Source organism: Miscanthus floridulus, unplaced genomic scaffold (assembly GCF_019320115.1).
Source record: "Miscanthus floridulus cultivar M001 unplaced genomic scaffold, ASM1932011v1 os_2217_2, whole genome shotgun sequence".
NCBI lineage: Eukaryota > Viridiplantae > Streptophyta > Magnoliopsida > Poales > Poaceae > Miscanthus > Miscanthus floridulus.
The window spans coordinates 18,000-30,976 of record NW_027098163.1 but is presented as its reverse complement, the minus strand read 5'-3'; the positions used below and the strand labels follow the sequence as shown (position 1 = coordinate 30,976).

At 42.0% G+C, this 12,977-nt stretch overlaps 2 protein-coding genes across 2 annotated transcripts; both read right to left on the bottom strand.

Moving 5' to 3' along the window:
• Positions 1-1,781: 1,781 nt before the first annotated feature.
• On the bottom strand, positions 1,782-2,359 carry LOC136534712 (uncharacterized). Its single transcript, XM_066527091.1, has one exon. The coding sequence runs from the start codon at positions 2,322-2,324 to the stop codon at positions 1,782-1,784; it is 543 nt and encodes a 180-aa protein (XP_066383188.1). The 5' UTR covers positions 2,325-2,359.
• Positions 2,360-3,617: 1,258 nt separating this feature from the next.
• Positions 3,618-8,532, bottom strand: LOC136534711 (protein HEAT INTOLERANT 4-like). Its single transcript, XM_066527090.1, has 14 exons — positions 8,187-8,532; positions 7,559-7,597; positions 7,387-7,440; positions 7,227-7,290; positions 6,721-6,779; positions 5,824-5,948; positions 5,662-5,721; positions 5,451-5,509; positions 4,822-4,895; positions 4,587-4,625; positions 4,429-4,491; positions 4,277-4,324; positions 4,067-4,195; positions 3,618-3,986 (listed from the first exon to the last, which is right to left on the bottom strand). Exons 1-14 carry the CDS (start codon positions 8,385-8,387, stop codon positions 3,939-3,941), a joined length of 1,062 nt encoding a protein of 353 aa, XP_066383187.1. The 5' UTR covers positions 8,388-8,532; the 3' UTR covers positions 3,618-3,938.
• Positions 8,533-12,977: the final 4,445 nt, after the last annotated feature.

The window sequence follows — 12,977 nt, the reverse complement described above, 5'->3', positions numbered from 1 at the left end:
CCCTGATCGGGGGCGGCTAGCCCACCATGGCTGGAGGGCACCAACACCCTACGCTATAAAAAGAGGTGGGGGCCGACGGCTCTTATCACGAGGTTGACCTGAGCCGACCTTCCTACCGATAAACCCTAAACCCAATCTAAATGAGGGACGTAGCCAGTGACGGGAATTACCTCCGCCACAGCACTGCGCTGTCGTCATCTTCACCGCCGGCACCGCATCTCCGACCCATCTTCACCGGCCGTCGCTGTCTTAGCGCAGACTACATCAACGAACCCGATGGCGGCCTTCGAACCCTCCCCATCTGCCGTGTCAGGTTCGGTACCTTTCCCCTTCTCTTTTTGTCTCTTTAGTTTTACAAGCACTAGGATGTACAGCGTCTATTTTATCCCGAATAGAATCACCCTATGGCTAGATCCCGTGTTCCTTCGATCCTAGCAACCCTAACAACTAAAGAGCTGCTTGAAGAGCTGGACAGGCTAAGGAAGCGGGCGGGGGACACACAATTGACATGGGAAAAATGCAAGTTAAATTGGACAAAATGCTGCTTGCTTAAGGGGAACAGGAACTGGGGATCTCGACAGAGAAAAATTTACAAGAGCACCAGGCTTAGATGACTTTAGCATGAATGGGTCTCAACTGAAAAGGCCTGGGGAGGCACTTAAACACCATGTGATGAAAGAGATCAACTACTCTTCGTGGCTTGCGCCTCAATCTGCCTGGAGAATTCTGAACTGCTATGTAACTCAAGCCTGACAGAACTAAGCTTTTTTACTAATGAATTCTGCTTCTACTAGTACTGCACAAGGAATTGAAAATAAGAAAAACATAATAGCAACAGGGAATTTCAAACAATATGCATGAACAGACATTAGCGAAAGATATCACAAGGAGATTCAGAGTTGAACGCAAACAGAGCTCACATCCACCTAAAATTCGACTAATATCTGAAATCGACTTTCATAAAAAATATCTGAAATCCACACAACATCACTCGATCATGTGTTGCATACATCCAAGTACCTGAAGAGTAGGTGATTAAACAGTTCAGTTATCAGAAAAACGAACCTACAGATCAAACAATACAGCAATCTTCAGTATGATTAAACACTGTAACATACCGGCAGTAGCTGGAATGTAAGAAAAACGATATAAAGCAAACAGAAATTAAATAAGAATAAGAAAATAAGGTCACAGATTTTCAGAACTATTAATCATATTTTCAGAAACCGGACCTACAGATTTTTTTTCAGTCAACAAAATGTCTAACAGATGATTCAGCTGATTTCAAGCACTACTGCAAGACATTAGCGAACAATGTTGTGAAAAGTTTACACTAAAAATCATTTTCACATTGAGGCACTAAGCAACTGAACAGAGTTACCAGAGCATTGAACCAAGGATCTATTTGCTTCTGTCAGAACAATGTAACTGATCCAAGAACTAACAAATCATCTTTTCTTGGCATCAACAAATTCAGTTCGTCACAGCTGAACACATATCTGAATAAAAGAGCAGGAACGCAGCTAAGCTCGATCAGTTCCAAGAAAGCGAATGCCAGAAACAACGAAGGAATCTTTCAAGAACTAATCCAGACCATCAGACAGCACGCAGCACCAGACTACCCTCGATCAGTTCCAAGAATGCAGAGACAGAAACGACGAAAGAATCCTTCAAGAACCTCTCCAAGAACTGATCCAGAACGCCCCACAGGACGCGCGTCAATGCAACACCGCCCCATTGCATCCAAGCTCGATCACGCGTGTCTACTGCGATGGCGACGCCTACTCCGGTAGTGTTTCGTCGAACCAGTGCGACGGGAACAGCAACTCCTCCTCCTCCTCCTCCTCCTCCTCCTCCTCCACCGAGTCCGAGTCTGACGTCTGCGGCGAAGACGGCGCTGGCGACGATGGCGGTGGCCGCTTCCACGGCAGCACGGGATGGGGAACCTGGCGGCAGATTGGGCAGGACTGCCAGGACATGGCATTCCCAGCGAGAAGCCATGCGTCGATGCCGAGCCCGCACTTGACGGTGCCGCCGCAGTGGAACACGTGGTCGCATGAGAGCGTGCGGACCTTCTCGCCGGCCTCCATACTGTCGCGGCACATGGTGCAGGGGTAGCCCAGCCTCCGCCTCAGGGTGGTGACGCCGCCGAGCCTGAGGAGCCGCATCCGCGGCGATCGCCACCACGCACTGAGATTGGTGGCGCACACGAAAACGATGAAGGCAACGACGACGATCACGACCAGGATGATGACGGCGAGGACGACGCCGAGCACGACGCGGACGGGGATGGTCACCAGCCAATAGCCGATGTCGGCGGCCATCGGGTCCTTCCTTCGCTCCTCTTCCCCTTCCTTACTTCTTGCCTCTCCTCTTCTCGCTCTCTCGTGCTCTGGCTTCCTTCTTGTTCGCTCGCGGTCGCTCTTGGATTGTGCGCGTGTTTGGAAGGTGGCATGGCATTGCCGTCGTCGTGGGTATTTGTAGACGAAGGGAGGCATTGGGCGGTTAGCTGATTAGTTTGTTAGAGTCGGTTAGTTACCATGTGGGCCCCAGGTCTCGATCCCCGACGATGGCCGTACACCGGGCGCCAGCCGGCAGAGCGAGAGGGGGCGGGCGGAAGGGAATGCTGGACTGCGAGTAACCGGATGCAGGATGCTCATGACGTCATATGGTTAGGGAGACATACTTCATGTTCGCTCAGAAGCTAATGTAGCTTCACCCATCCTGAATTTCTGCACATTTTGTGAGCGCATTTGTTCATGTGGTAGTAGCAAAAGATCCTTTATGTATCTAGTTTTCTCATATAAACCGAACAGGCAACCAAACTAGAAAAAGGCTTGCTTTTAATCTGAAGTCTGAAGATTCTGCGGTCCATTTTCTTTTAAGCTGTAGCCTGAAGAATCTGCGGTCTAAAGTATTTAGAAGTTTAGCAATCTGGATGATTGTCCATAGATTCTCATTTCTAAGTGTGAAATGACATGTATACTCCTGAGGTTGATGATAACTCATTTTTTAACTGAATACAAGCTGAAACAATTATAGTAATATTTTTTTTAGTTTTGTGACACTAATAGGCCTGGCAACCGGAATGGTCTATAAATCGGTTGGAGTTCCCAGCAACAATCACATAGGGCATTTTAAAAACAATCAAACACACTCATAGGAAACAACTCGACTATGCAGTCGGATCATCGGGTGCGGTGCTGAACGCCAAGCTGCTTCTTCCTGGCCGAGATGGAGAAGTAGCCAATCGCTGTGGCAACGAAGACAGAAGCAGCTTCTTCCCGACGAAGGGGGCGACGGAGCATGATGAGGGCGACGGAGGGGAGCAGGAGTATGGCGCCGATGGGGAGAAGACAGAGGAAATAGGGGTTGGGCGCCTGTGCCGAGGGAATGCGAGCGTGGGCTCACGGTACAGAGAACGCAGTAGCACTGAAACCCAGATTTACTGCGTTTGCGTAGAACTTTAGATTGCTTTCATATAGAATCCGATTTACTCTGAACAGCATGATTCTCTGTACATCACATCGTGTTGCATAGCTTGCACATAGCAGATGTTAAAACAGTCACAGCATAACCATCAGGCTGTGCTGTGACGATGTTAAACTCATGAATCCTGTGCCGAAGCTTCACTATTTAGATGATGAAAAGGGAACAAATTGTTCCTTAATGATTTGTTTAGTCTCAAAACTACCTTGACCCTCTGAATGCTACACAATAATCTTATCCTGCAGGATTGTATACACCGTACAGCAAAACAAGATGCCCAAGGGGGTGAAAATCTGCGGCCTGAGGGCAACTCTAGTACAATACAACAGTAAGACCACATTCGAAGATGTCACCAAACTGTTCTCCCCCGGGTTTCAAAATTTTTTTGATATCAACTCCTCAAGTGACACGCTGGCCAAGCGCATGAGATCAGGTCATCAGGAAAGCCATTACATCAGATAATGGGCATTCCTGTAGTATCTGTTGATGTACCTAGCCTGCAGAAAACAATAGGTACAAAGTTAAATCTATTCAGTTATGCTTTAACTGAGGAATGCTTAACAGCAGCGCTGCATACCTTTTCATTGTTTACATCAGGCGTGTCTGGGGTTTTTTCAGGATAAAATTTGTAAAATTTGATATTCTCGAATGCTTCTTTCATTTTAGGATCCATGTCATCGATAGCTTTCTTCCTGGCTTCTTTAGCCTACATAAGTTTGTGGAAACATTGAATACTAATGCAACAAATCTCTTGTGAATAAAATAAATAGTTCCCATGATTGTGAACCTGTTTCAGCTCTCTCTTCCTGTCTCTAACCTTCTCCTTGAGGAACTCCTATCAAATAAATGTGGCAACAAAACTGTAAGTTTAAGACACAAATGTAACCAATTCTTGAAGATTAGCTTAGCCACAGATTAAGCACAAAATAAATGCAGTACCTTGAATTTTTCTTTCTCACCCTCTGGCAGGCTACCTTCTTGAAGTTTCTGATCTGCAAAATCCTGTTAGACAACATTGAAGCCATTCAACACGGATGCACTTTCATGGGTAGCAACTCTAGTATATTGAGCGGAACAAAACACATTTCAACACAAACCTCGTAATCATCCATTTCCCAGTCGAACTCATCTACTATCTGCAGCAAGCAGCACAAAGTAAACACAGTGATGCATGACAACAATCTACAGCTATATGAAATAAAAAACTCAAGCATAAATTAGGAGGCATCAAGTACACTAATGTTGGATGGGCCAACTAATAAAATTGTTAAAGAGGAAACAACAGTGAGGCAGTGAGTAATACTCCTCACTGAAATAAATAAGGAATCTTACCGGGGGTTCTAGAGGATATAAGAAATTGATAACTGTGTCATCCTCGTCTTCAAAAGGTTGCAGGGGCATATAGTCTGCAGAGATGATAGACAAGGTTCATACAGAGATGAGGAGATTACTCAAAAAAAAAGAACAAAAAACCAGATAATGCCATACATATTTAAACTAAATGACTTACAGACTTATAATTAATAATTAGTAGAATAGTTCGACGATGTGTGAATATGCAAGAACACATGTAGGGCTTATAAAAGTTCAGCTGGAATGTTAGGTTATTTCAAATGATTGCTTGTGCTGTTTTAGAAGGTGTTGACCTCAGCCACCTAGACGGTTCCTGAGCACCACCGTCCCACCTAGCTTATGATTTCTGCATAGATTTAGGTTGTCATTGAACACTATATGCCACCTCAACGCTTTCCATTTTTATAACAAAACATGCTTGGACACTTTACAACTTAACTACAAAACAAGCACAAAACTCATTACAAAAGCTGATTTCAAGCCATAAACAACACAACAATCAGCCAACTAAGTAGAGACTAAAGGGTTTAGAAGACACTATGTTTCTTTGTGGCCACGTTATTCAACTGTCATTCCAATGAATTAACTGACATAGAGATTAAGCTTACAAGGCATGCAGTAATCAAACTTCTTGACTCTCTCAATTTTGAGATGCTTCAGCGCAGACCTACAAAAGGTGTAAACCAGAGACTTTGTAATTTGAACCAGTGGTAACAACAGCAGTGCTTAAAAAAAGGAAATATAACACAACAATGGATGAGCACAAATATATAAATCCTAAAGCATGAAATTCCAGAACCATAAATTCGTATTACTAACCTTCGCTGCGTGCATCCGAGAGTGAATATTTTTGTTTTCAAACTGTCAATCCTGCTAAGCCTGCAGAGAAAGCAAAGCCAAAGCTAGAAAAATGAGTTGCAATGACCTGGGAGAACAAACAATAAGCAGCAAATATCATTCAACATGATAATACAAAAGTACCGGTCCTCAAGTGGAACATAAGGCACCCATGCCATCTTCATCGCCTTCATTGGCACGATTTCCTCGTTTTCCCTTTGGACTGAGTTTATGCCAATTTTGTCTGATGGAGGGAAAGGGCAGTCTACCTGCAAAATGAAAGAGTTCAAGTGTTAAATGAGACCCACACCACCCAGAGATAGACAGCAAAATATTTGACCCAAAAACAAATTGTTTGATCGAGCCATCATAAACTGCAAATATAAAAAGCAACACTTGTCACTGCATTTTAGAGTCAAAACACTAATGAAAAGGAAAATATCACCAGCCAAAAAATTTTATCTGGACAGCACCAATATTGTTAAAGAACAAAAATGATTTAATGTACTAAATCTGCCTACCAAAATATAGTTCCATTGGTAATATCAATGGACAAGGTAGATTAAGTTTCTTGCCTTTTTTTTACTTTCAAAATGTTTGTTGCAATTTTTAATCTTAAAGGCTGATATATTTTCAATGTTGTGCAGTTGATAGTACTAAAAAATGGAAACAACACCCACCCACCAAAGATGGTATGAATTGTTTGCTAATGCAAAAGTACAAACAGAATTTCTTAATTGTTTAGCTGGCATATCTATGACCTATATGAGTAGATTTTCATGTCCAGCAGTTATGTGGTTTGCTTCTATGGCTAGAGGCTAGCTGGTATCCCCAGCAAGTGTACGGTGAACCTTATTTGCTTTCAATAAAAGCAGAGTTATCCCGTGATAGAGAAAGAGCTAGATGTTCATCATAAGATGGTGTGGAACTACAGGGGGCATTTTCAATAGGCGTGTTTCTAATAGCACGTTTTGGAACTCAAATTGTGGAATAAATACACACAGGATAGCTGTCCAGCAAAGAGGGTAGACAAGAACTTACAACAACTACGACTGGAATAAGCACTATCTTTGATTCTCCATTAACATCCAATAGCTGGGCTGCATGACAACAGGAGCCAATTAGTCTTGTACTCCCTCAGTTTCAAATTATAAGTCGCTTTGACTTTTTTGGTTCATCCATTTTGCTATGTTTCTAGACATATTATTATATCTAGATGCATAGCAAAATGGATGTACCAAAAAAGTCAAAGCGACTTATAATTTGGAACGGAGGGGTAGAACAATATTCAGCAGGCTCATAAAACTAGTAAGCAAATGAAACATATGGCCTATACTAAAATCCAGTTTATAAATCCAGCACATAAATAGTTTTGCGCAGATAGAATTGTCGAATTTACTAAACTAATAGCTCTTCAAGATTAAATTGAGATTAAAATTAGCCAAGATAGCACTGGTGTAAAATATTACAAAGATTAACAAACATACATCAAGGACTAGTGGCAGCAAATTAATTTTAGAAAGTAGCTGAAAGCGAAGTGCACTTACGCTCGGTGCTTCCAAACATATAAACTGTTTTCCCATGAAGCTCTCCCCCTTCTTCTAAGGCTTTCTGTTCACGAACAACAACCACATATCATCATGAAGGGGGAACTAATAAGCACTCAAAAAGCAAAATGGATTAAAAGATTAACTTTGATCACCATACCTCTAAATTTTCGAAGCTCCAATTGAACTCCTTTATCTTATCAATGTTTTCCCACTGCAGATAATATGGCAAGTTATATAAGTTGTTAAGGAAAAGATGTGAGCTATGTCCAAATGTGGATCACTTACATACACACTACTACAAATTAAAGAAGGCAGGGATGGGAGCAAACCTCAGTACCAACTGGGAAAGCAGATAACCAGAGATCCTCCTGAACATAGCAACAAATCATTAGTCAGAATGCACGTAAAGTAAATAGCAACGTCATCATACAGGGCAGTCAAACACAATCTAAATCGTTATGGTAACTTCCAAAAATAAACCTGGGTGAGCCAACAAGCGAGAAAATGCTTCTAAAGCCATCATGTTCTAATTTTTAGTGGTAATCATACATGGTTCTCAAGACTTATATATCAACCGCAACCAATGGACAGAAGAAAATGTTGACCTATCAAACTGCACTTGCATAGCAAAGCACACAGATTTGAAAATTTTCATCAATAACGAATTCCTAACACCACAGTACTGCATTGCGATTTCGCACTCAGATGAGGAGAATCCAATAGTAAAACCCAAGTATAATCCTACATAACCATGGAATGCCACATTTGAGCATCACCAGCGGCAAAATGGAGCCATCATCCCCTGTTTTTTCGACCAATCAAAGCACTGCAAATCTTGCCGCTAGAGCAACAATCGAAAGTGAAGCCGCCCGCAAGCTAATCAGATCAGGACCAAAACACTACTCGGGGATACGAAAAACCTAACCCGAGCCAGGCCATCCTAGAAAACAAACTCACCAGGTTTCTCTTCTCGGGGAAGTAGTCCGTCTCGGGCTTGGGCTTGGGCGGCGCCTTGACGCGCTTCCCCTGCCCCCGAGTTGCCGGCTCCGTCGCCGCCGCCTCTGGCTTGCTCGAAGCACCGGCGGCGGCCTCCGGCTCGACCGAATCAGTGGCGGCCGCCTGGGACGCCGTACGCTTCTTACCCCTCGGGCGTGCCATCACTCGCGGTTGCTAGGGTTAGGGTTGCGGCTCGCGTTTGGATTGAGCGTTGTGAGAGGGCGTCGGTAGTAGATTTGGGTACGGGGGCGTCAGGGCGTGGAATCAACGCTACGCAAATTTGAAGGAGGGAGGAGGCGGCGCGGGCGGGGGCCGGGGCCTCGTGGCTTTGGCCTTGGGTGGATGTGCGTTCGGCGGGCTGCAGTAGCCGTTGAATAAAACACGCGGCCCAGTCTGGGCCGTCCGATGGCAGTCGGTGTGAGGGTGCGGGATGAGGGAGACACGGGACTACCAGAGAGAGAGAGGCGAAGAAAATGCTTTTGGGCACTGCTTCGCTGGAGATCCGCGTCGTTTGGCAGCGAGATTCAAACTAAGTGCGGCTGACACGTGGGCTCCACCTGTTACTGATCTCGGTTCAAACCTTATTTATTTTAAGTTACTGTCAGGCCGGGGCACTCACTGTGTTTGTGTTTGTATGGGCTAACTTTGGGCCGTTCGTTTCCTAATCTCAGGGCTTGTTTGGAACGAAGGAATCCAAAACACGGGAATGGGAAAAAACGCAGGAATAAGGTATGATGAAAAGTGAAAAAATACGGGATTTCAAAACACAGGAACAGAAAATTTAGGCTGTTTGGAACACAGGAATTTATAACATAGGAATTGTAATGCACAGCTGCCTTGGACTTCCACATAGGAAGAGAAAACCAGAGGTCTGGACAGATGTTTCTTTTCCTGTGAAAGTTTGAAGATGGTATAGTATTCCAGAGGAAAGGAATTGGAGTTTTTCTTTGTTCCAAACGTTCCTCTCATCTTCCTTTCCTCTGCTTTTGTTTCCTCCACTTTTCCTACAAAAATCCTTTCATCCAAACACAGCCTCAAACTTGAATGTTTGATGATGTGGTTTTAAAAACTATAGTATCATAAGACTATGGTTTTATAAACTAAAGAGACATAAAATTGTGGTTTATAAAAAAAAGGTCATAAGTGGAGTTTCGAAACTCCAAAAAGACTACAGTTTTGATAAAACTATAATTTCAGAGACTACGAGATTTATTGCATACAAACACCTAGTAGCTTTTAAAAACCAAGATATTTTGTAAAATCATAGTATTTTTCCAATACTTGTAGGATCTCTGGTCAACCTAGAGGGGGTGAATATGCACGTTAAAACAAAACTTGAGCAAACGTCAAATTCAAACCGCGGCACTGCCGAGCTGTGGCACTGCCGGACTAGAACAGCGGCACTGCCGTACCTGTAGACAACTTCGAGGCACAGTTCAAAATCTATGAATAGAAACTTAGATCAGAGAAATTACTAAACTTTCTGTAGGTGAATAGTTTATAGATCGATAGCTAGAAGTGGTAGCACAAGTGTATGCAAGTAGATCGACCTCGAACCCTATAAATCACCTCAACAACAGTATGAAATGCAATGGAAGTAAATCAAGCACAATGTGACATACAATATTTATCCCGTGGTTCAGCTCGCCACTAAGGCTTGCCTAAGTCCACATTATTGAGTTTAGCCACTAAGGCTTAGGGCTTTGTAACCCTTCCTCGATCTCAAGTTAAGAAAGTTAACTCTTGAGATGAGAAGTGAGTTTACTAGCTTTAAGAGATGGTAACAAACCACCTGGGGCTGCCACACAGTTGGTAAGCTTCACGGGCGATGTTCTAGCCGGCTAGGAGCAAGCTCCAAGAGTAACAAACACAATCCACAGGCTAAAACGCGAACCAAGTGCTCCTAAGCTTTGGGAATTAGTGGATTTGCTCTCCAATCGAGGTTTGGAGGCTTTTCTCTCAAGGATTAATGGGGAAATTACAAAGGAATGCTTGGAAGCTCAAGGTCACCAATGGAGAAGAGAGAGAATAAGCAAAGAGCTGTTAGCATCGGTCTGAATGACTAGACGAAGAAGAAGAGCCGTTGGAGGGGTGTGTGAGAGATATAAATACCCTCAACCCCCAACGGTCAATCAAGTCGTGGCAATGTTGTGGCTCAACTGCAGCAGTGCCGCACTGCGACAGTGCCTCTCTTCAGACGCGGCACTGCCGCACCAGGCCAGACATCAAAGGTGAAAAACGTTGAAAAACTAGCTATCTTGGCTGAGCAAAATGAAGACGCATGTGTATAAGATTGAGCACTTGGTTGCACATTTTAGCAAGTTTATTATGTTCCATTTATAGTACAACGTTTCTATACTCAAATTCGAAATATAAAAGAATTTAAACCTCCTTTGAATTTCAAGCCTTCATCATTTATAATTGGGGGCGCCTCCATTTCGTATAACATTCTCAATTCTAGATTCCCTGCTTGTCATCTCGATAAATCTCATTAATCCTCTAATTACATAGTCATTATCACCAAAACACACAATTAGGGCTTGATTGCACTTTCAATACTTCAAAAATACTTTGGTGTTCACAATTATATTCTTCCGGCTAGAGTGTTTTACTGTTTTCTCGCAGGCCGGTCCACTTTTTTATTTGTCTAGTCACTTGCGAGCGTCGGGTTCAATTCAGTATAGCAAAGTTGAAAGGCCAAAGATTTTCTAGATAACAATAAAAATGAATTTGTTCATCTCTTGTGTCCATAAGAATCATCAGATAACTAATTTAAAAATTATATAATACCCACACAAGTGTCCCACCAAAAACTCAATTCTAACATTACAAGACCATCAAAGAACAAAACATTGTCGCTGCCTCTAACACCAAACAGACCTGGAGAATGTGTTGTTTATTCGGATTCACCTCGTTGTAATTGCACCCTTTGGTGTAACCAGTGTTCCTGTTTTTCTTTAATCCACACTTGTTAAAACGAGTAAACGACTTCATTTATTGTTAGCCATATTATCGAGTAAATGGTCGCACGTCCTATTGGTAACACCCCTTGTTTGTACCACTTGTGAAAAAATATCATGGACGTCTTTGGGGGTGATTCTAGTACAAAGTGATCCGCTCTCTAGAAATTTTAGCATGTAAAAAAACAAAGAATATGTGTTGTATTGTTCCTTTCTTAGAGAAAAAACACACAATTTGCTTTAGTTCCAATTTCTTCTTGCTAAAGTATTTTTGGTTAGCATAACCTAACATTCTTTTTAGTAACAAAAAATAGCAGTATCTTTAGTCACCAAACTTTATGAAAAAAAAACTATGTTTATGTGTTGACAAGATATCTATACATGAAGTTTATTGTAGAAAAAAGCATCTCTTCATGCTTGTAATCAACCTTTCAAAAATCTTGCTACTAGGTGTTGCCACTCTAACAGATTATTACCTACTAATACCATTTTAAAAGAAACATTAAGTAGTATAGTGTCAAAAGTAGTTTAGAAGAAAAGAGTTGCAAGTAAGGGCACTCATCGGGCTGCACCAATTAGAGAGGGTACGTCATTGGTTTTGTTGAAATATACTCCCTCTGTTTTTTTACATGTCACATTAGTTTTGTCCTAAGTCAAACATTATTATTTTTGATGATCTATTTAAAAAATTTCTTATAATTTCGCAACATATGAGTTACATGTTATGAAAGTATTTCTTATAGTGGATCTAAAAAAATAAATCTTATGTCATGAACTTATATTTTTTTTCTATCGATGGTCAAAGATACAAATGTTTTACTTAGGACAAACCTCATATGACATGTAAAAAAGAACGGAGGGAGTATTATACAAGTTAATATATTGAGACTTAAGTAGGGCTCTTCCAAGCCAGAAATCCTCCCAGAACCTTGTCACACACACACAAAAGAATCCTCCCAGAACATTATTTTGATTCCCTCTCCCAGCCTAAACTTGTCTAGTTTTAGAAATTAACCTTTCACCCTCATCAAACTCATCGGAACACGAGAAACTCTGAATTTTTTTGACATGCAAAAGGGTTTTGTTTGACATACTTATTTATGAGTAATTGTTGCCACAAACTATCTTCATTGCCTAATGAACAACCACTTATTTAACAATCATTCATTTTGTATGTCAAGGTTTTGTATGGTAGATGGCTTAATCTGCAACTTCACAAAGTGTGGCAAGCAAGAGGCGACCAGTCGTGACTTATGTTTTTAATATACTAGGTGAATACCCCATGCGTTGCCGCAAAAATTGCTGATAATTTGAAATAAAATTACTTATACAAAGGGATCAACAATTATTATAAGTTAATGTTAGTGAATGACGTGGCACGCTGACGTGGACAACTAAATGCATGTTAGTGGATGACGTGTCTTGCTGGCATGTAGATTATAATTGCAAATGTTAGTTGGTCATAAATGCATTAGATAGTGGATTGATTAGGTGGATGTGGCAGAACCGTCCGAAATAACACGTTTACAGAGGTGCTCGTCTTCCATCAGACACTAAGCATCCGAAAGCAAGCTACAATGGGCGGTATCCATCGGGCACACCCTAAAGGGAGAACCCGAAAGATCCACATTTTTTCCAAGAATCCAATAATGAGAACGAGTTATAATACTTGTCCATTTCATACATCAGAGTTTCTTAAAATTACATTATTACAATACCAAATGTCAGAGCACGGAATGATAAACAACGAAATTTAAAATAAACATCTAGCGATAGGAACGAGGATCCAGGC